The sequence below is a fragment of the Brassica oleracea genome, chromosome C9, assembly GCF_000695525.1.
Source record: "Brassica oleracea var. oleracea cultivar TO1000 chromosome C9, BOL, whole genome shotgun sequence".
NCBI lineage: Eukaryota > Viridiplantae > Streptophyta > Magnoliopsida > Brassicales > Brassicaceae > Brassica > Brassica oleracea.
In genome coordinates this window covers 41,153,517-41,168,352 of record NC_027756.1, presented here as the reverse complement: position 1 = coordinate 41,168,352, position 14,836 = coordinate 41,153,517, and the positions used below count along the sequence as shown (strand labels likewise).

The 14,836-nt window shown below is 34.6% G+C and overlaps 3 protein-coding genes and 1 long non-coding RNA gene across 4 annotated transcripts; 3 read left to right on the top strand and 1 right to left on the bottom strand.

Moving 5' to 3' along the window:
* Nucleotides 1-58: 58 nt before the first annotated feature.
* Nucleotides 59-1,941, top strand: LOC106315028. The gene is made up of 4 exons (XM_013752807.1): nt 59-203; nt 312-629; nt 801-992; nt 1,556-1,941. Exons 1-4 carry the CDS (start codon nt 59-61, stop codon nt 1,939-1,941), a joined length of 1,041 nt encoding a protein of 346 aa, XP_013608261.1.
* Nucleotides 1,942-3,002: 1,061 nt separating this feature from the next.
* Nucleotides 3,003-5,051, top strand: LOC106315027 (exosome complex exonuclease RRP6-like). Its single transcript, XM_013752806.1, has 7 exons — nt 3,003-3,141; nt 3,214-3,443; nt 3,530-3,628; nt 3,878-3,964; nt 4,043-4,303; nt 4,395-4,594; nt 4,703-5,051. Exons 1-7 carry the CDS (start codon nt 3,003-3,005, stop codon nt 5,049-5,051), a joined length of 1,365 nt encoding a protein of 454 aa, XP_013608260.1.
* LOC106314008 (exonuclease 3'-5' domain-containing protein 2-like) lies at nt 4,226-5,854 on the top strand. The gene is made up of 3 exons (XM_013751957.1): nt 4,226-4,303; nt 4,395-5,276; nt 5,347-5,854. Exons 2-3 carry the CDS (start codon nt 5,052-5,054, stop codon nt 5,584-5,586), a joined length of 465 nt encoding a protein of 154 aa, XP_013607411.1. The 5' UTR covers nt 4,226-4,303; nt 4,395-5,051; the 3' UTR covers nt 5,587-5,854.
* A 52-nt stretch (nt 5,855-5,906) lies between these two features.
* LOC106314009 lies at nt 5,907-7,036 on the bottom strand. The gene is made up of 3 exons (XR_001264561.1): nt 6,717-7,036; nt 6,519-6,650; nt 5,907-6,442 (listed from the first exon to the last, which is right to left on the bottom strand). It is a non-coding gene; the product is annotated as an uncharacterized LOC106314009 (long non-coding RNA).
* Nucleotides 7,037-14,836: the final 7,800 nt, after the last annotated feature.

The following is a 14,836-nucleotide window of genomic DNA, read 5'->3' as shown; positions in this document are numbered from 1 at the left end:
AGTACATGATAGCAATATCGATGATTTACCATCTGACCCCGGTGAAAGGAAAGACATAATGAATTATCCAGCAAATCAAAGAGACGAGGTTAGACGTAGATATCTGACTAAAGGTCCATGCCAACCTTATGGTCATAAATTTAAACAAATATTGATATCTGGTTCGACAAGGCGATTCAATCCAGCTTGGTTTGATCAATATGGTAGTTGGCTCGAGTATAGCATATCAAAAGAAAGTGCATTTTGTTTATATTGCTACTTATTTAAAGATGAGGTACGAAAACAAGGTGGTAGTGATGCATTTGTGAAAGAAGGGTTTAGTAGTTGGAATAAGCCAGATAGATTGCTTACTCATATGGGTAAACCACCCAACAGTACTCATATTATTGCTGCTCAGATGTGTGAGGATTTGATGAATCAAAACCAATCTATAGTACATGCTCTGTTTAAGCAAGATGATAAGGTGAAAAGTGAGTATCGTATTCGCTTAAATGCTTCGATTAATGCTTCCAGATTCTTGTTACGACAAGGATTACCTTTTCGTGGCCATACTGAGAAAGAAGAGGCTGTGAATAAAGGAAATTTCTTGGAGCTTGTGAAATACACAGGAGAACAAAACGATGCTATAAGTAAGGTTATTTTGAATAATGCTCCAGGAAATAACCAGATGATTTCTCCAGTGATTCAAAAAGATATTGTCCATTCCTTTGCAGAAGAAGTACGACAAGCTATTTTAGAAGAAATTGGCCATGGTGTGTTTGGTTTGCTGGTTGATGAGTCTGCTGATGTTTCTCATAAAGAGCAGATTGGTGTTGTTTTACGGTTTGTTGATAAAAGAGGAGCAATCAAAGAAAGATTTATTGGAGTTGTTCATGTAAAAGAAACATCTTCACTAGCTCTAAAGTCTGCTATAGATGATTTGTTTGCTAGATATGGGATCAGCATTAAAAATGTGAGAGGACAAGGTAATGATGGAGCTAGTAATATGAGAGGTGAGTTCAATGGATTAAGATCATTGGTTGCTAGAGAAACTAGTTCAGCATATTATGTTCATTGTTTTGCTCTTCAGCTTCAGCTAGTTGTGGTGGCAGTTGCAAAAAAAAAAACACTTTGATATTGCTTATTTTTTTGATAAGATTTCTACATTGTTGAATGTTGTTGGGACTTCTTGTAAGAGACAAGATATGTTTCGAGATATTCAACGTGAAGATTTAGAAAAAAAGAATCAGCAGCGGTGATGTTAAGACTGGGACAAGACAAAATCAGGAACGTTCTTTATCAAGACCTGAAAATACTCATTGGGGTTCTCATCACAAAACATTGTTGAGGTTGGAAGAATTGTTTTCTACTACCATTAAAGTTCTTGAGTATATCCAGGATGAAGGCGTAGAAGATGTAAAGAAACATCAAGCATATGGTCTTCTCAAATATTTTCACATATTTGATTGTGTGTTCTATTTGCATCTAATGTTGCTGATTTTGGGGTTCACTGCGAATTTGTCATTGGTTTTGCAACAGAAAGATCAAGATATTTTGAATGCTGTGTCACTGGTAGAATCCACTAAGCGAGAACTGCAGAAGCTTAGAGATGATGGTTGGGAATTGCTTATGGCTAAGGTTGCTTCTTTTTGTAAGATACATGATGCTGAAATTCTTATCATGGAAGAAGATTTTGTTGATCGTAGGAGACCAAGAAAGAGAACTAACATAACCAATATGCATCATTATAAGGTCAACTGCTTTTGCACAGTTCTGGATTTGCAAATTCAAGAGTCCAATGATCGTTTTACAGAGGTAACCATTGATCTACTTATTTGTATGGCTTCTTTAAGTCCGATTTATTCATTCCATGGGTTTGACAAGGAGAAGTTGGTGAGATTAGCTAAGTTCTATCCAGATGATTTTAGCTATGGTGAGCTTTTATCTTTAGAGCAGCTTTAAGAATGTGGAGAATCTTGGAGATCTTTCATGTTTGATGGTGAAAACTCAGAAACATATTGCACATCCTTTGGTTTACAGACTTCTAAAGTTAGTTTTAACTTTACCGGTTGCCACCGCAAGTGTCGAAAGATGTTTTTCAGCAATGAAACTAGTGAAGACAGCTGCACGTAATCGAATTGGAGATCAATTTCTAAGTGATTGTATGGTTTGCTTTATTGAAAAAGAGTTGTTTGACTCAATTTCAAATGAGAAAGTGATAGAAAGATTTCAAAAGATGAATGAACGTAGAGTTGTTTTGTAAAAGTTGTTTTTTTATCATATTTGTTGGATTTTTTACTGCAAATTTAATAAAATATTATTTTTTGTTTTAATTAATTATATGTTAAATTTTGCACCCACTGTATTTATTTTCTAGATCCGCCACTGATGACAACAACATACCCAAAGTAAAAACCTACAGCTCACAAACAAAGCTAAGCTTCTTCAACAACATACTTACAAAACATAAACATTTACATATGAAAAAAGTTGCAGTTAATCAAAAACACACAACACAAGAACAAATGCAAGATAATACGAGCAAGCAGATATTAAAAAGGATGCATCTTTACCGCAATTCTTTGGAAGCAGAGCAAAGCTGGCGTATCTCAACCTCAAGTAGCTTCAACGTCCTCCCGTTATTTGTCTCCAACAGCCGACGAAATAGAAACGGAAACGAATACAAATCCCTCAAACCACTTTCCAGCCCATTAACTAATTAAACGAAGCCCAATAATGTAAATGGACCCAAACATACTAATCAGAATAGAAATATGAACAATATTATAAAAAAATAACCAACGGCTACTTTCTTCTTCTTCACGTCTGCACCTCCAACGCGTTTCACAAACAGAGGTTTTGAAAATTTTCAGTGAAGAAGAGAGTGATCACTACTAGGTATCATGATTACTTACCTTAGATTTTTTGACATATTAACGTTGATCGCTCATTAATCTACTTTTTTCTTAAGATATCTCTCGGCATCTCCGACCAGTTTCAGAAAAAAACGAAGCTTTTCAAGAATGGAACCGGAGAAAGCTGACAATTCCTTAATGAACTTGCCATTGTGCTATGAGCGGAAGCCTCAATTCGTTTTCAAGTGCGTCCTTGCAGACAATTCATTTTCCCCATTTGAACACTTGAACGTGCCTTCCTCTACAGGTACGGTTTCAATCCAACTCGGTTCGGTTTTACATATTTTATAACTTTTTTTATTTTCTAAAATTGCAACAGAGAACTGTCATCCCTTTCGCAAGGAGATTGGTGCCTTGATCGATAATCCTCCGGAACATAGTTTTTGGACATCATTCACCAAAGAGGACACTTCAAAGGACTGCATGTGGGTCGATTCTAGTTTGCAGTTGAGGGAACTAGCAAACAAGTTGGCAGAACAAAACGTTTTTGCTGTTGACACGGAGCAACACAATTTACGATCGTATTTGGGTTTTACTGCACTTATGCAGGTAACTACACTTTTAATAAATGTTTACAAAATTTTGTCCTATTTAGTTTTTTGCTTTGATGTTTGATATTTCTCTGAAATTTGAAGATTTCTACACGAGAAGAGGATTACTTAGTGGACACGGTTGCACTTCACGATGAAATGGCCCTTCTTCGTCCTATTTTCAGTAATCCAAGGATTTGCAAGGTAATCTTTCTTCCAACTTGTCGAATAATCTAACCCCACTGATGCTTATTTTAATATTTAATGTATGGTCTGTGCTTCTAGGTGTTTCATGGGGCTCAAAATTATATTATTTGGCTGCAAAGGGATTTCCATATCTATTTGGTCAATATCTTTGATACATACACGGTAGACACTTGTTGTGTTGGTTATTTATTTTTTAATTTTATTTATGTATGTGGTTTCTCTGTTTTCTAATTTGGTTTTTTACAGGCATGTTTGTTATTGGAAAAGCCTCAAAAATCACTCGAGGGTTTGCTACAAACTATTTGTAATGTAGACACGGACAAGACATTACGGGTGAGTGTATTTTATTGTGTGTGTGTCTTTTTTTCAGTTGTATCATCTGTCTTATCTATGCTAAACCTTTCACTGCAGACTCGTGACTGGACAGAGCGACCACTCCCACCAACGATGTTGCGATATGCAAGAACCGATACGCAATATTTGCTTTGGATTGCAGATGTTTTGACTGCCGAGCTCAAAGAAGTTAAAAAGTATGACGAATCTATTAGGCGGTCCAACAAAGTGTGCTTAACACTATATGCCAAAGGACAAGAAGATTTCAAATTAGCTAATCGGGAACAATATGATTGTCGTGAACGTGCTTGGAAACTTTGTATATGGAGAGATCTGATGGTTAGTTTCCTTGCTTTTTTTTTAATTGTTTCAGTTCAGAATTTCATAAATAAGTTTTGTCGTTTTAATTTAATGTTCGTTTCTTTCTCAGGCACGGATTCACGATGAAAGCAGAGAATTTGTGTTATCTAATGAGGTTATGCTTAAATTTGCTCGGAAAGTTCCAACCATATACGATGTGTTTAAATCAACCGATGATGCTGATCAACGAAGAGGGCGGAAAATTGATGGGGTGTCGGCAATTTTCCTGTGTCATCATGACGATTACTTCAACCAGATCATAAGTGACAAGTCTGTAGCTCTTGATACCGTTTTTCCACTTATTCTTCAAAAGTGTCTGGGTATGAATGGAACGTGTGGGATTAATCTGTTGAATTGTTCTCTTCTGGGAAATTTCAGAATTATTCCTTTTTCCCCTCTCGTGAAAAAAAGTGGAAAACAAACTTCAAAGGTATCACAGATACCTATACGCAAGCCTGACGTTGCTGTGTACGAGAGTGACGGAACGTTGAAGTTTTGGTGTAACCATGGAAAAGGGCAGTGGTATCTGAAGATGGGGCTTGCAGAACAGACTCAAATTCATGGAGAATATGCTTTACAGTTGAAGACTGAAACTTTGGGTGGTCCTGAAAAGGTTGAGAAGAAAAAGGATTTGTGTAATAGTTGCGGCAAAGAAGGGATCGAATTGAATCGTCACCGGATAGTACCACCATCATACCGGAAATATTTCACAGAGACACTTAATTAAATGGATCAGTCTCGTGATATGGTGTGGCTGTGTCAAAAGTGTCAGAAAATTGCTCTAGAAGCTGGAGAGCGTTACAAGAAAACAATGAGTTCAAGATGTGAAGTCTCCCAATCTTCTCATCAGAAAATGGTTGAAGCTAAAGAATATGTAAATATTCGAAGAGCTGCAGCAGCGCTTTTGGATAGGCCGACCATTCCAGAATCTCGCCGTGAGGAATACATGGAGGTACGTGTCAAATAGTTTCACTCAAACATTTAGTTTATGAACCAACTGTGATAATTTCAATTGGTGTTAGATCGTAGAGAGGCATTATGGCCGAAGCAACCTTTCGCGCGAGGATTTGGAAGGAGTTCGAAAGATTGGGTTGATGAGTTGTAAGGAAGAAAAAAATGAAACAAGTGTAGAAAAACAGATCATTGATAATCTGTTAAAGAACTCCGGAGAAGATGGAGTTAAAAGGTTTTGTGAAGAATGGAAGCAACAGTTCGTGAACGATCTTCATCCTACAAATTTACCTAGTGAGTGGGGCATGTAACACTCACTTCACAAGGATGTCTTCTTTTGTTTTGTGGTTAGTTTAGTCAAGAGTCGTTTGTGACTTTGACTTCATCCTAGAAATTTACCTAAAGGATGTTTTTTTTTGTGTGGTTGGTTTAGTCAAGAGTCGTTTGTGACTTTGACTGTGAGCATTTCAGCTCGTGCTCATGAACTAAGTGTATATAGATGAGATTACTCCAGACTTTTGCTTTTGTTCATTCATTACCTGTTATGTAGAGATTTACTTTCGAGCATACATAATGTGGAGCTAAAAGAGATTTTCTGAGTTTCATTATGTATGCAACAAGTAGGAAACAGACAAAAAAAAAAAAGAAAACAGTGAGATCCAGGTGAGTACTCTGTTTACAAATTACAACACAACTCCTCATGGCATTTGGATAGAGCAAAAAAAGCAAAGACATTTCTCGACCAATTGTGCAGATATGACAGTCCTAGCCACTATGTCAGCACCTCTACTTCTTGTTGTCCAATGCTTAGCTAATGTGTCACTCTATAGATTTACTTTTGCTGAGCAAAAACATTCAAATGCACCAGATTGACTAAAGCTTCTCCAAGCAAGCAGTAAAGCTTCTGACACTTGGTCACGGGCTGTTTGACCCAATTTTCGGCTCCACTAATCTCTAAATCCGAATTCTCCCTTGTAGCTGTTTTATCCAAGTGTGTGACAAACTTTGCTCTGGAGGTTCAACTCCACCAAGCGCGACTGCTTTCCCCACATCCCAGCTTTCTCAGTCCATGACAGTAGCAGACTGTGGCTGTTCCATCACCTGACTTGAAAGAATTATAGCTGACCCTGGGGGCCTACCACCAACTCTGAGTCGTTGCACTTTACCCTGTTGATCATCATCCACCCTATCAAATCTAGAGGCCAAATTGCCCTTTGACTTGCTATATATTGTTGCTTGATACCTGAATAATCACCATCAGTGGCATGATGCCAGAGCTCAGGATAAGCTTCTTGTGCTTGTAATCCCATTAAGATGAGCTTTTTTTTAGGTGAACTATACACACCAGTTTATGTCAGAAGATCCAAGAGAGCTCCTGTTACACATCAACAGGCTTTTACCAGCACTTCCAACACCAAAAGGAAGCAGGTTTTGACAGTACCTTGCGAGAACAGTCAGACAAATGAGCCGATTCCCGATTGTGGTGTGCCCGAGTTAATGGAGGAAAAATCTCCGACGCAGCTACTCGATGGCGTGGAGCTTCGGTCATTGCGAGAGCTTTGCTTATTACTCTCTTCGTCGCCGGAGATAAAAGTACATTTTCACAGATTTTAAACAGCGAAAAGGGGTTTTGGGTTATCGGACGGAAAATGTAAGCTTCGGCGTTCATTGTCTACTTGGTTTAACCAAAATCGGATTCGATTTTTTTCAAGATCGGTTCGGTTCATGGTTTTAGATGGCTGAAGCTCGGATTTCTTGGTACTAAAAAACCATCTCCATTGCTTAAAGTGTGAGTTCTTAAAATTAATTTAATAATTTATTGTGTATTTTATAAAGTTTAGAATCCCTACTAATGAAATTAGTTTTGTACCGGTCCAATAAAAAAAATCTTTATGAAGTTCTTAATTTCTTTTTTTTTTCTTTTTAGAAATTAAATTATTAAATTTAAATATTAAAAAATTCATAAATTATTAGATTTCATAAAATTTAAACAAATATTCCAAACCAAGTTTAGGTACGTATATGCAAACAAAAATATAAACTGTTTTTCTTATTTTCGGTTCTACAACTCTGCCGGTTCTCTACCGCAGTATTCCATGAAAATCAAATGATGGACTTAGCTTCCCACGGCCTAAGTAAAAAAATATAAACTATTTTTCTTATTTCTGTTTTATGTCTCTTCCACAATTCTGTCGGTTCTCTACCATATGTCTGTTTGTTTCGAAGACACATTATTCCATGAAAATCAATTGATGGACTTGACGAATAAAGAGAAGCACCAAACATCATCTCTGTTGGAGATTTCGACAGAATCGACGACAAAAAGAGAGACCAACCGACGAAGAAAGAAAGAGAGACATAATCGACGAAGAGAGAGATATAATCGGAGAAGGGAGAGACATAATCGATCAACAATGAAACAGATCAAACTTCATCTACGAAGTCGTTGAGAGAGAACCGGCCAAGAGACTCCGACAATATCGAAGAAGAAGAAGAGAGAGACCAGACCGACGAAAGAAGACACAATTTTTTCCCCTTCGTGTGAAAGGAACAAGCCAATACCAAGCCGCCACGTATGTGATTTTTACCAACTCTAAATCCTCTTAATTTAGCAGCGGTTCTCTGTTATTACAACATGTTTTATTTATTTATTTTTCCTTTTTCCTTAAGAATCTCTCCCTAAACCTCCAGATGGAGATGGTCTAAGATCATCATTAACTCTGGTATCTTAACTGGGTTTTTAGCTTCGGATAAAAGACGATTCTTACTTTTTTCTTAGATTTTAACTAAGAAAAGTTAAAAATTGTCTCTTAAATAAGAGATATAAGAACCGTCTCTTAGCTGAAACGAAAAAAAAATCAAATCATGAGTCAAGAATATCGGCTAAGAAACCGAGGTTAATAATGCTCTAAGTTTTCTATTCAAATATCTTTCATTTTCCAGTCTGGTTCAATTCGGTTATTTCAAAATTGAGTTGGACTGAATTACCTTATACCCATAATATACGGTTTATTAATTTATTATTTATTGAATATATATGTATATATAAATAATTGTTTTTCTTTTGTTTTCGAAATTAAAACTGAAATAATATTAATATATTTAATTTATTATTTTAAATTAAATAACAAAATTTAAATTTTTTGTAATGAAATAGGAAATAAAATATTTTAAATTTAGATATTGTAGTTTATTAATTTGATATAATAAATATAAAAATGATTAAAATACATGTAATAACATCTCTTGTTTAATTTTAATTTCACTTGATTCTATGTTTTTAATAGAATAAATAATTATTATTTAACTTTCTGAAATGATGTATTCTACAAAATAACATTCTTAGTTTTTTTTTGAACATCCAATAGGTTTTTTTTTTGGTTTTGGTAAAAGAAAAAAATAGCATTCGAGTATACTTTAGTTTCCACCTTGCCCATTGCAATAACCGAATCCGGATCCGACCATTCTTCAACACATTACATGTATTAAGTTAATTAGGTTTCTTTAAAAATCGTTCGATTACATTTGTTTATCTCAAAGTCTACTCATGTGACCGTATACTCTCCAACGTGTTCTTGATTCATTCTCCAAGCTTTGAAACCCTAAATTCCATTTTATAAGAGTCTTCTCGAATCTTCAAACTTGTATGCCTTTGTTGACGCACAAGTTAAAAATCTATGCTTTGTGACTCTCAGAGCATTGTTTCAATCTCTGCATCAGCTTGTTCAATTGCAAAACGTTGAATCGATCATTTGATTTGGGTACAGACACTGATGGGTTTGTGATTCCAAGCTTGGAGATTGAACAAGAGAATGCTAATGATGATTCACAAGCTGATACATCTTCTCCTAAAGTCAGTGGTTGATTGGTTTGTTCCGTAAATAAAAAGATCCATAGAGGAGGAGTGTCAAAGGTATTTAAGAAGCTACCTCTCTTTCAATGTTTTTTGTAGATTAAAGCTGAAGATAACATCCACCTAGGACCACACGGAGGAGCTCCTCCTTCGCAACTACAAGACGGTAACGCATCGAGCAGGAAGCAGAGGTTTAAGTAGAAGCTCAAGGAAAAGATCTTGTAGGCGGGGTTGAGAACGGAACTAATGTGTCAAAAGGCGTTTCAAGAGACTGGCTTGACCCACATTGCCATGAGTCTCAGTTCAAGAAACGTCGACAACTGTAACGCTCTTTTTCTCTTTGTAAACGCTTTGTTTCACACATCCAGAATTCAACTAAGCAATCAATTCAACATATGAATTTTTTCAACATATATATTACTTAGGCCGGAGAGCGTTACAACTTAGCAATCAATTCAACATATGAATTTTTTTCTTATTAGGGATAACTATCGCACATCCAGAATTCAAAGAGACCTAAGTAATATATAATGTGTTATAACCTAAGAAATTAGGTTTTCCGTCAAAATTTATGAAATATTTTTTTCCGTCGAAATAATGAAATTACATTTTCCATCAAAATAGTTAATTTTTTATTTTAACGATAAAACTGTTTTTTTGGGTTAAATTGTACAGCTATGTTTTCTTTTGTTAAACTCATGAAATTATGTTTTATGAAGCTCATGGACACCCATTGTCCATTTGGTCTTCGCCCAATTGGACTATGTACTAATTGGTCTTTTGTCCGGTTGGACCATTTATTAATTGGACACGCCCGCCCAAAATGAATTTGACGGGGCTAGCTCATGACCACGAACCTTCAACAAGAAGATGTCGACAGAACCTGAACCGACCGGATCTCCATCTCAACACAAGCGAGAGAGGAGGCTCCGCAGATCTGGGCGAAAACTACAGAAACGACGAGGAAGACAAGAGAATCCGAAGATGAACCGCTCCCGACGGCGTCGAGAGACCCCACCGCCGGAACAGTAACGAGAAGTCGACGACGGCGCCCCCTGTTCTTGGGAGGGATAATCGTTTCTTCTTGGGTTTATTCTTTTCACAATTCCTCAAATAACAAAAAAAAAAGATTGAAGCAAACCCTTTAACTTACATTTGTTAGATCAATAATCCTAAAAGCTTTACATACCATATCAAGATACAAAACCCTTTAACTGATGGCTACCTTTCCTAACCGGTCAGATCTGGAAACTCACTGTTCTCTAAGGCCGATCGAATTCCACTCCAAACTCTCCTCTCGCGACCGTCCTCCTTGTGTCCCGGCGAGTTTTGTGTTTCATCTCCGATCTGCCTCGCTGGAGCTCCGGTGAGCTTCAGGTTTCAACATCTGACGCATTCCGCTTCAATGAACTCACACCTAGAGCCACTGTTGTTGAGAAAAATTCTCCAAGATATCTTCAGTTATTTCACATGTAGTGGACCTGATTCCTCACTGGAGATATCTTACGGAACTTTCTCTCAACAACGATTTCTCTGGTGCGTTGAATACATCTTTTTGGGTTTCTCTTGAGCACTTTAACTGGAGTCTGGTGTCAACAGAGGGTGATAGGCTTTATCAAGAACAAGGACGTTAGGCTTGTGAGAGTGGTGTAGAATTTCGTTTGATAATAATTTATTTGAATCTGAAGTGGAAGGAAAAAGACAAAAGCCGCTAAAAAAATATAAGAGCATGATTAACGGAAGGTTCTTAGAATGAAGTTCTTAGCGGAATATAAAAAACTGTCTCTTGACTTTTAACTAAAAAAATTAAGAACCGGTTTTTAAATATCTCACTGACCAAAAATATAATTTTCTTTTTAAAACACAGTTAATTTAATCATAAAATAGTTTCTCCGTCAAATTTATCAGAAGATCCAGCTCTTTTCGTAGGCGAACTTCTTTCTCGAATGAAGAGAAGAACATGTAAAGAACTAAAGATACACGTCTCTCAGATTATCAATCCTTATCACTGAATTAATAAAATACTCCTTCCGTTTTTTTATATTTGACGTTTTAGAGGAATTTTTTTATACCAAATTATTTGACGTTTTCAATTTTCTATGTAAATTTTATTACTAATTAATGCTAGATGACCAATGGTATTATAATTTCTATTTTATTATTGGTTAAATTGTAGTTAGATAAATAATTAATGATGTTTTTGTTTAGAAAATTAAATGTTTTTTAATCTAATTACACAATCTTAAAGCATCAAATATAAAAAGCGGAGTGAGTACTAGAGTATTGATGAGAACTAGAGTTCAGAATATTTTTTAACTACTGTCTACTGGTACACGCAACGAAACATAAAGCTATATGTCACATGTTGAAAAGTGACGTCCAAATAATTGACTTCAATGTTATTTTACTTTTTTCTAAAAAGTCTTGTATGATAATGCAAATAAGATATAATTGAGTTTTTGCACTGGATGACTATAGAAGCTTCGAATGGAATGCAGATCAAATTAATGCAAATCAAACACAAAATGCATATCAAGCAGAACAAATGCAAATCATGCAGAAAAAATGCAGATCAAACCAGTTAAAATAATTTATCGAGTTAACAATAACTTTTAAGTTAAATATCTAAAACAAAAAAAAAACTACAAATTCGTATCAATAGTTTTTATTATTTTAATAAATTCATGCATGTGTTATAGTACATATAATAAATTGTTAAAAAATATTTATTATGTGCCTCAATTATTTTAACTTATGTTATTGGATGTATATATATGACATAACTTGAAAAATCAGTTAAACACAATATTGAAAATACATGAAAGTATTATAATATATATATATATCTAAGAATGAATACGATTTATAATAAAAAAATTAAATGCTTGTAAAACTAACTATTTAAATTTAAAAAGACATGCAATCAATAGTATGTATGATTTTATTTAATTTATTTCTATAAAAATATAATCAAATGACATTGTAGTTCCTGTATATATTAGTTAATTATTGTATGTTAATTATCAACAACAATAAAAATCAATTGTAGCCTATATGTTTTCTGTTTATCTAACTATTATATTTAATTATTAGTGTAATTATATATTTTAATATTATACAGAAAATAATGTGCATAAAAATTTATACAAAAAGAAAAAAATTCATATGTAAATTAAATATATATATGTGTTAGTGAAATTTAATAAAATTTATTATATATTTTTTTTTGTCATCAACAAACAGACTCATATAAACTCTGCGAACCAAACCGGTAACTCTGCATCCATGTGAACGTCGAAAGACGATTGTTTTCTAGCACATCTTGCTAGACTATCCGCCTTTTGATTTTCCGTCCGGGGTACATGAATGATCTCTGAGCTAGTAAAACGTGTCTTCAGTAGCTTTATGTCGTGCAGGTAACTCTCAAACACCGGTCATTCCTCTGGTTCCGAAACCATCTTCACCAATTGAGAACAATCCGTAGCAAAAGTAACCTTAAACTGATGTAAATTCCTCATACATGCCATTGGTTATATCAAAGCTTCCATCTCTGCATGAAGAGGTGAAAGACATGCCCTAGTTTTCCTTGCACCTATCAATCCCTGAAAGCCCTCGAGTATGCTATACCATCCTTGACCTGAATAAGGTTCTTTATCTTTCCAGAAACCATCTATAAAACACCAACGACCAACCCTCGGCTGCCGATTCAAAACCTCATTCTGTGGTGGAGCCTGCGTAGTCTTAATCACCTGGGCCTCAGCCCAAAGTGTTGATTCAGTTCTGCAAGCTTAAGTGTATCTCTTTGGTCAATATCCAAATTACTAAAAACCTTATTATTCCTTCCTTTCCAAATATACCATAGTATCCATGCAAAATTATGATCTTCCATCTTCGGGAGTACCCTCCAGAAAAGATGATCCATATTTGTAAATAGTGAACTTGTGGGAAAGTAGACTGGGTTAGACAGTATCTTTGACAAAGCTCAAACTTGACGCGCATGAGAACACTCAAAAACACATGATTTATTGATTCCTCCTCAGCTCCACATCTAATACAACAAATATCTCCCTTCATTCCTCTTGCTTGTTGATTCTTCTTATAAATATATATAAATATGTCATTTTATATATTTGTATAAGAAAATTCATCTTACAATTTTATTTAAAAAACGAAAATAGAAAAAACTTAAACTTTAGTGGACTTTTGATATGCTAAAGAAAAAAAAAGTAGAGTAGTATGAAGTATTTAGAGGTAAAGGAAAAAAGTAATTGTTAAGAACACAAGGAAAGAGGAGCATGCATTAGCTACCTGTGTTGGACCACCCCATATTTTCCTCTTATATGCAGAACACGTTTTTTTTATCACATAAGTTACCCTGCATACATGTCTCACTATTTTTTAATATTATAATATGTTCTGCATTATTTATGTTGATTGAGAAAATATACAGAACAATCTGCATATCATTTATGTCTGCATTTATACTGCATTTATCATGTATCTCATTCAAATTCAGAGTATAAATGGAGACACAGATCATTGGCAGATGTCCTACATAGTGGCATATGTCCTGCATTTGTGTACAGCAAACACCAGTCACAGTTTTTTATGTTTCTAAGAAAAAAATGCAGGAGGCCGGCTAAAGATAATTTTTTTTTGTCTTTATCCGTGTAAAAGCAGACGATCTGCCTTTGCTTCTACCATCCACACTTTCGATGCAGTTCAACGATTCTACCATTTGTTCACATTATAACTAAACTAATTTTCAAAATATTAATTCATCACATTATAAATAAAACCAGTTCCGACTTTACTAGTTCCATACTTCGATCAAAAAAGGTTCTAGACATAAAAAACTCTTATGATGTGTAGTGTGGCATTTAAAATAAAATAAAAATAAAAAGTATATATATATATATATATATATATATATAATAGCTGAAAATGGAAAATTTGTCATAATTTACTTCAACACATTAAAAAAAAGTGTGTATATATAGAGATATTTTTAAAAAATAATTTTAATGTCAAAAGGAGATATTAAAAAAAAATAAGGTAAAAGAGTTATATAATGTATAATATATTCATGTAAATTATTAGTATAATAGTTTATAGATATATCCATTGGAAAAAGTGTTATTATAACAGTATATTTATTTAATAACACTGTAATACATATATTATTTGTAAATTTATTATTTCTAAATTAATATGATTCTGTATTATAGACTTGAAACTGAAATACAATAATGTAATTGTTTCTGATATGTGTTACAGTTAGTTTATTGTTCTATTGGTTTTTAGGGTGGGAGAAAAGTTATTTTAAATATTGTAGAGTTACTAAGTGAATTTGCATCTATTATAACTAGACATTTCGAATTTTAGGTAACTAGACATTTCGCATTTTGAATAAACCGGGAAAATAAAAATATCATTTTTAACCCTATTGCTGCCTATCAGGCAGGCATGCTTCTGTAGTAATTGTTGGGGTCAAAATCGGTCACGACGGAATCAATGCCTGAAAGTCCGTAAAAATCGGCATGAACGTTTTTACGAAAAATAAATCTTAGAAAAAGATTTATTTTTACGAAGAATCTTGCGAAGAAAACATATTCACGAAAAATAGGAGAAAGACTCGAACAAGGTTGCTACGTTGCGACCGAGCTCTCCCCGAAGCTCGGTCGCAACGTAGCGACTGAGCACGTACA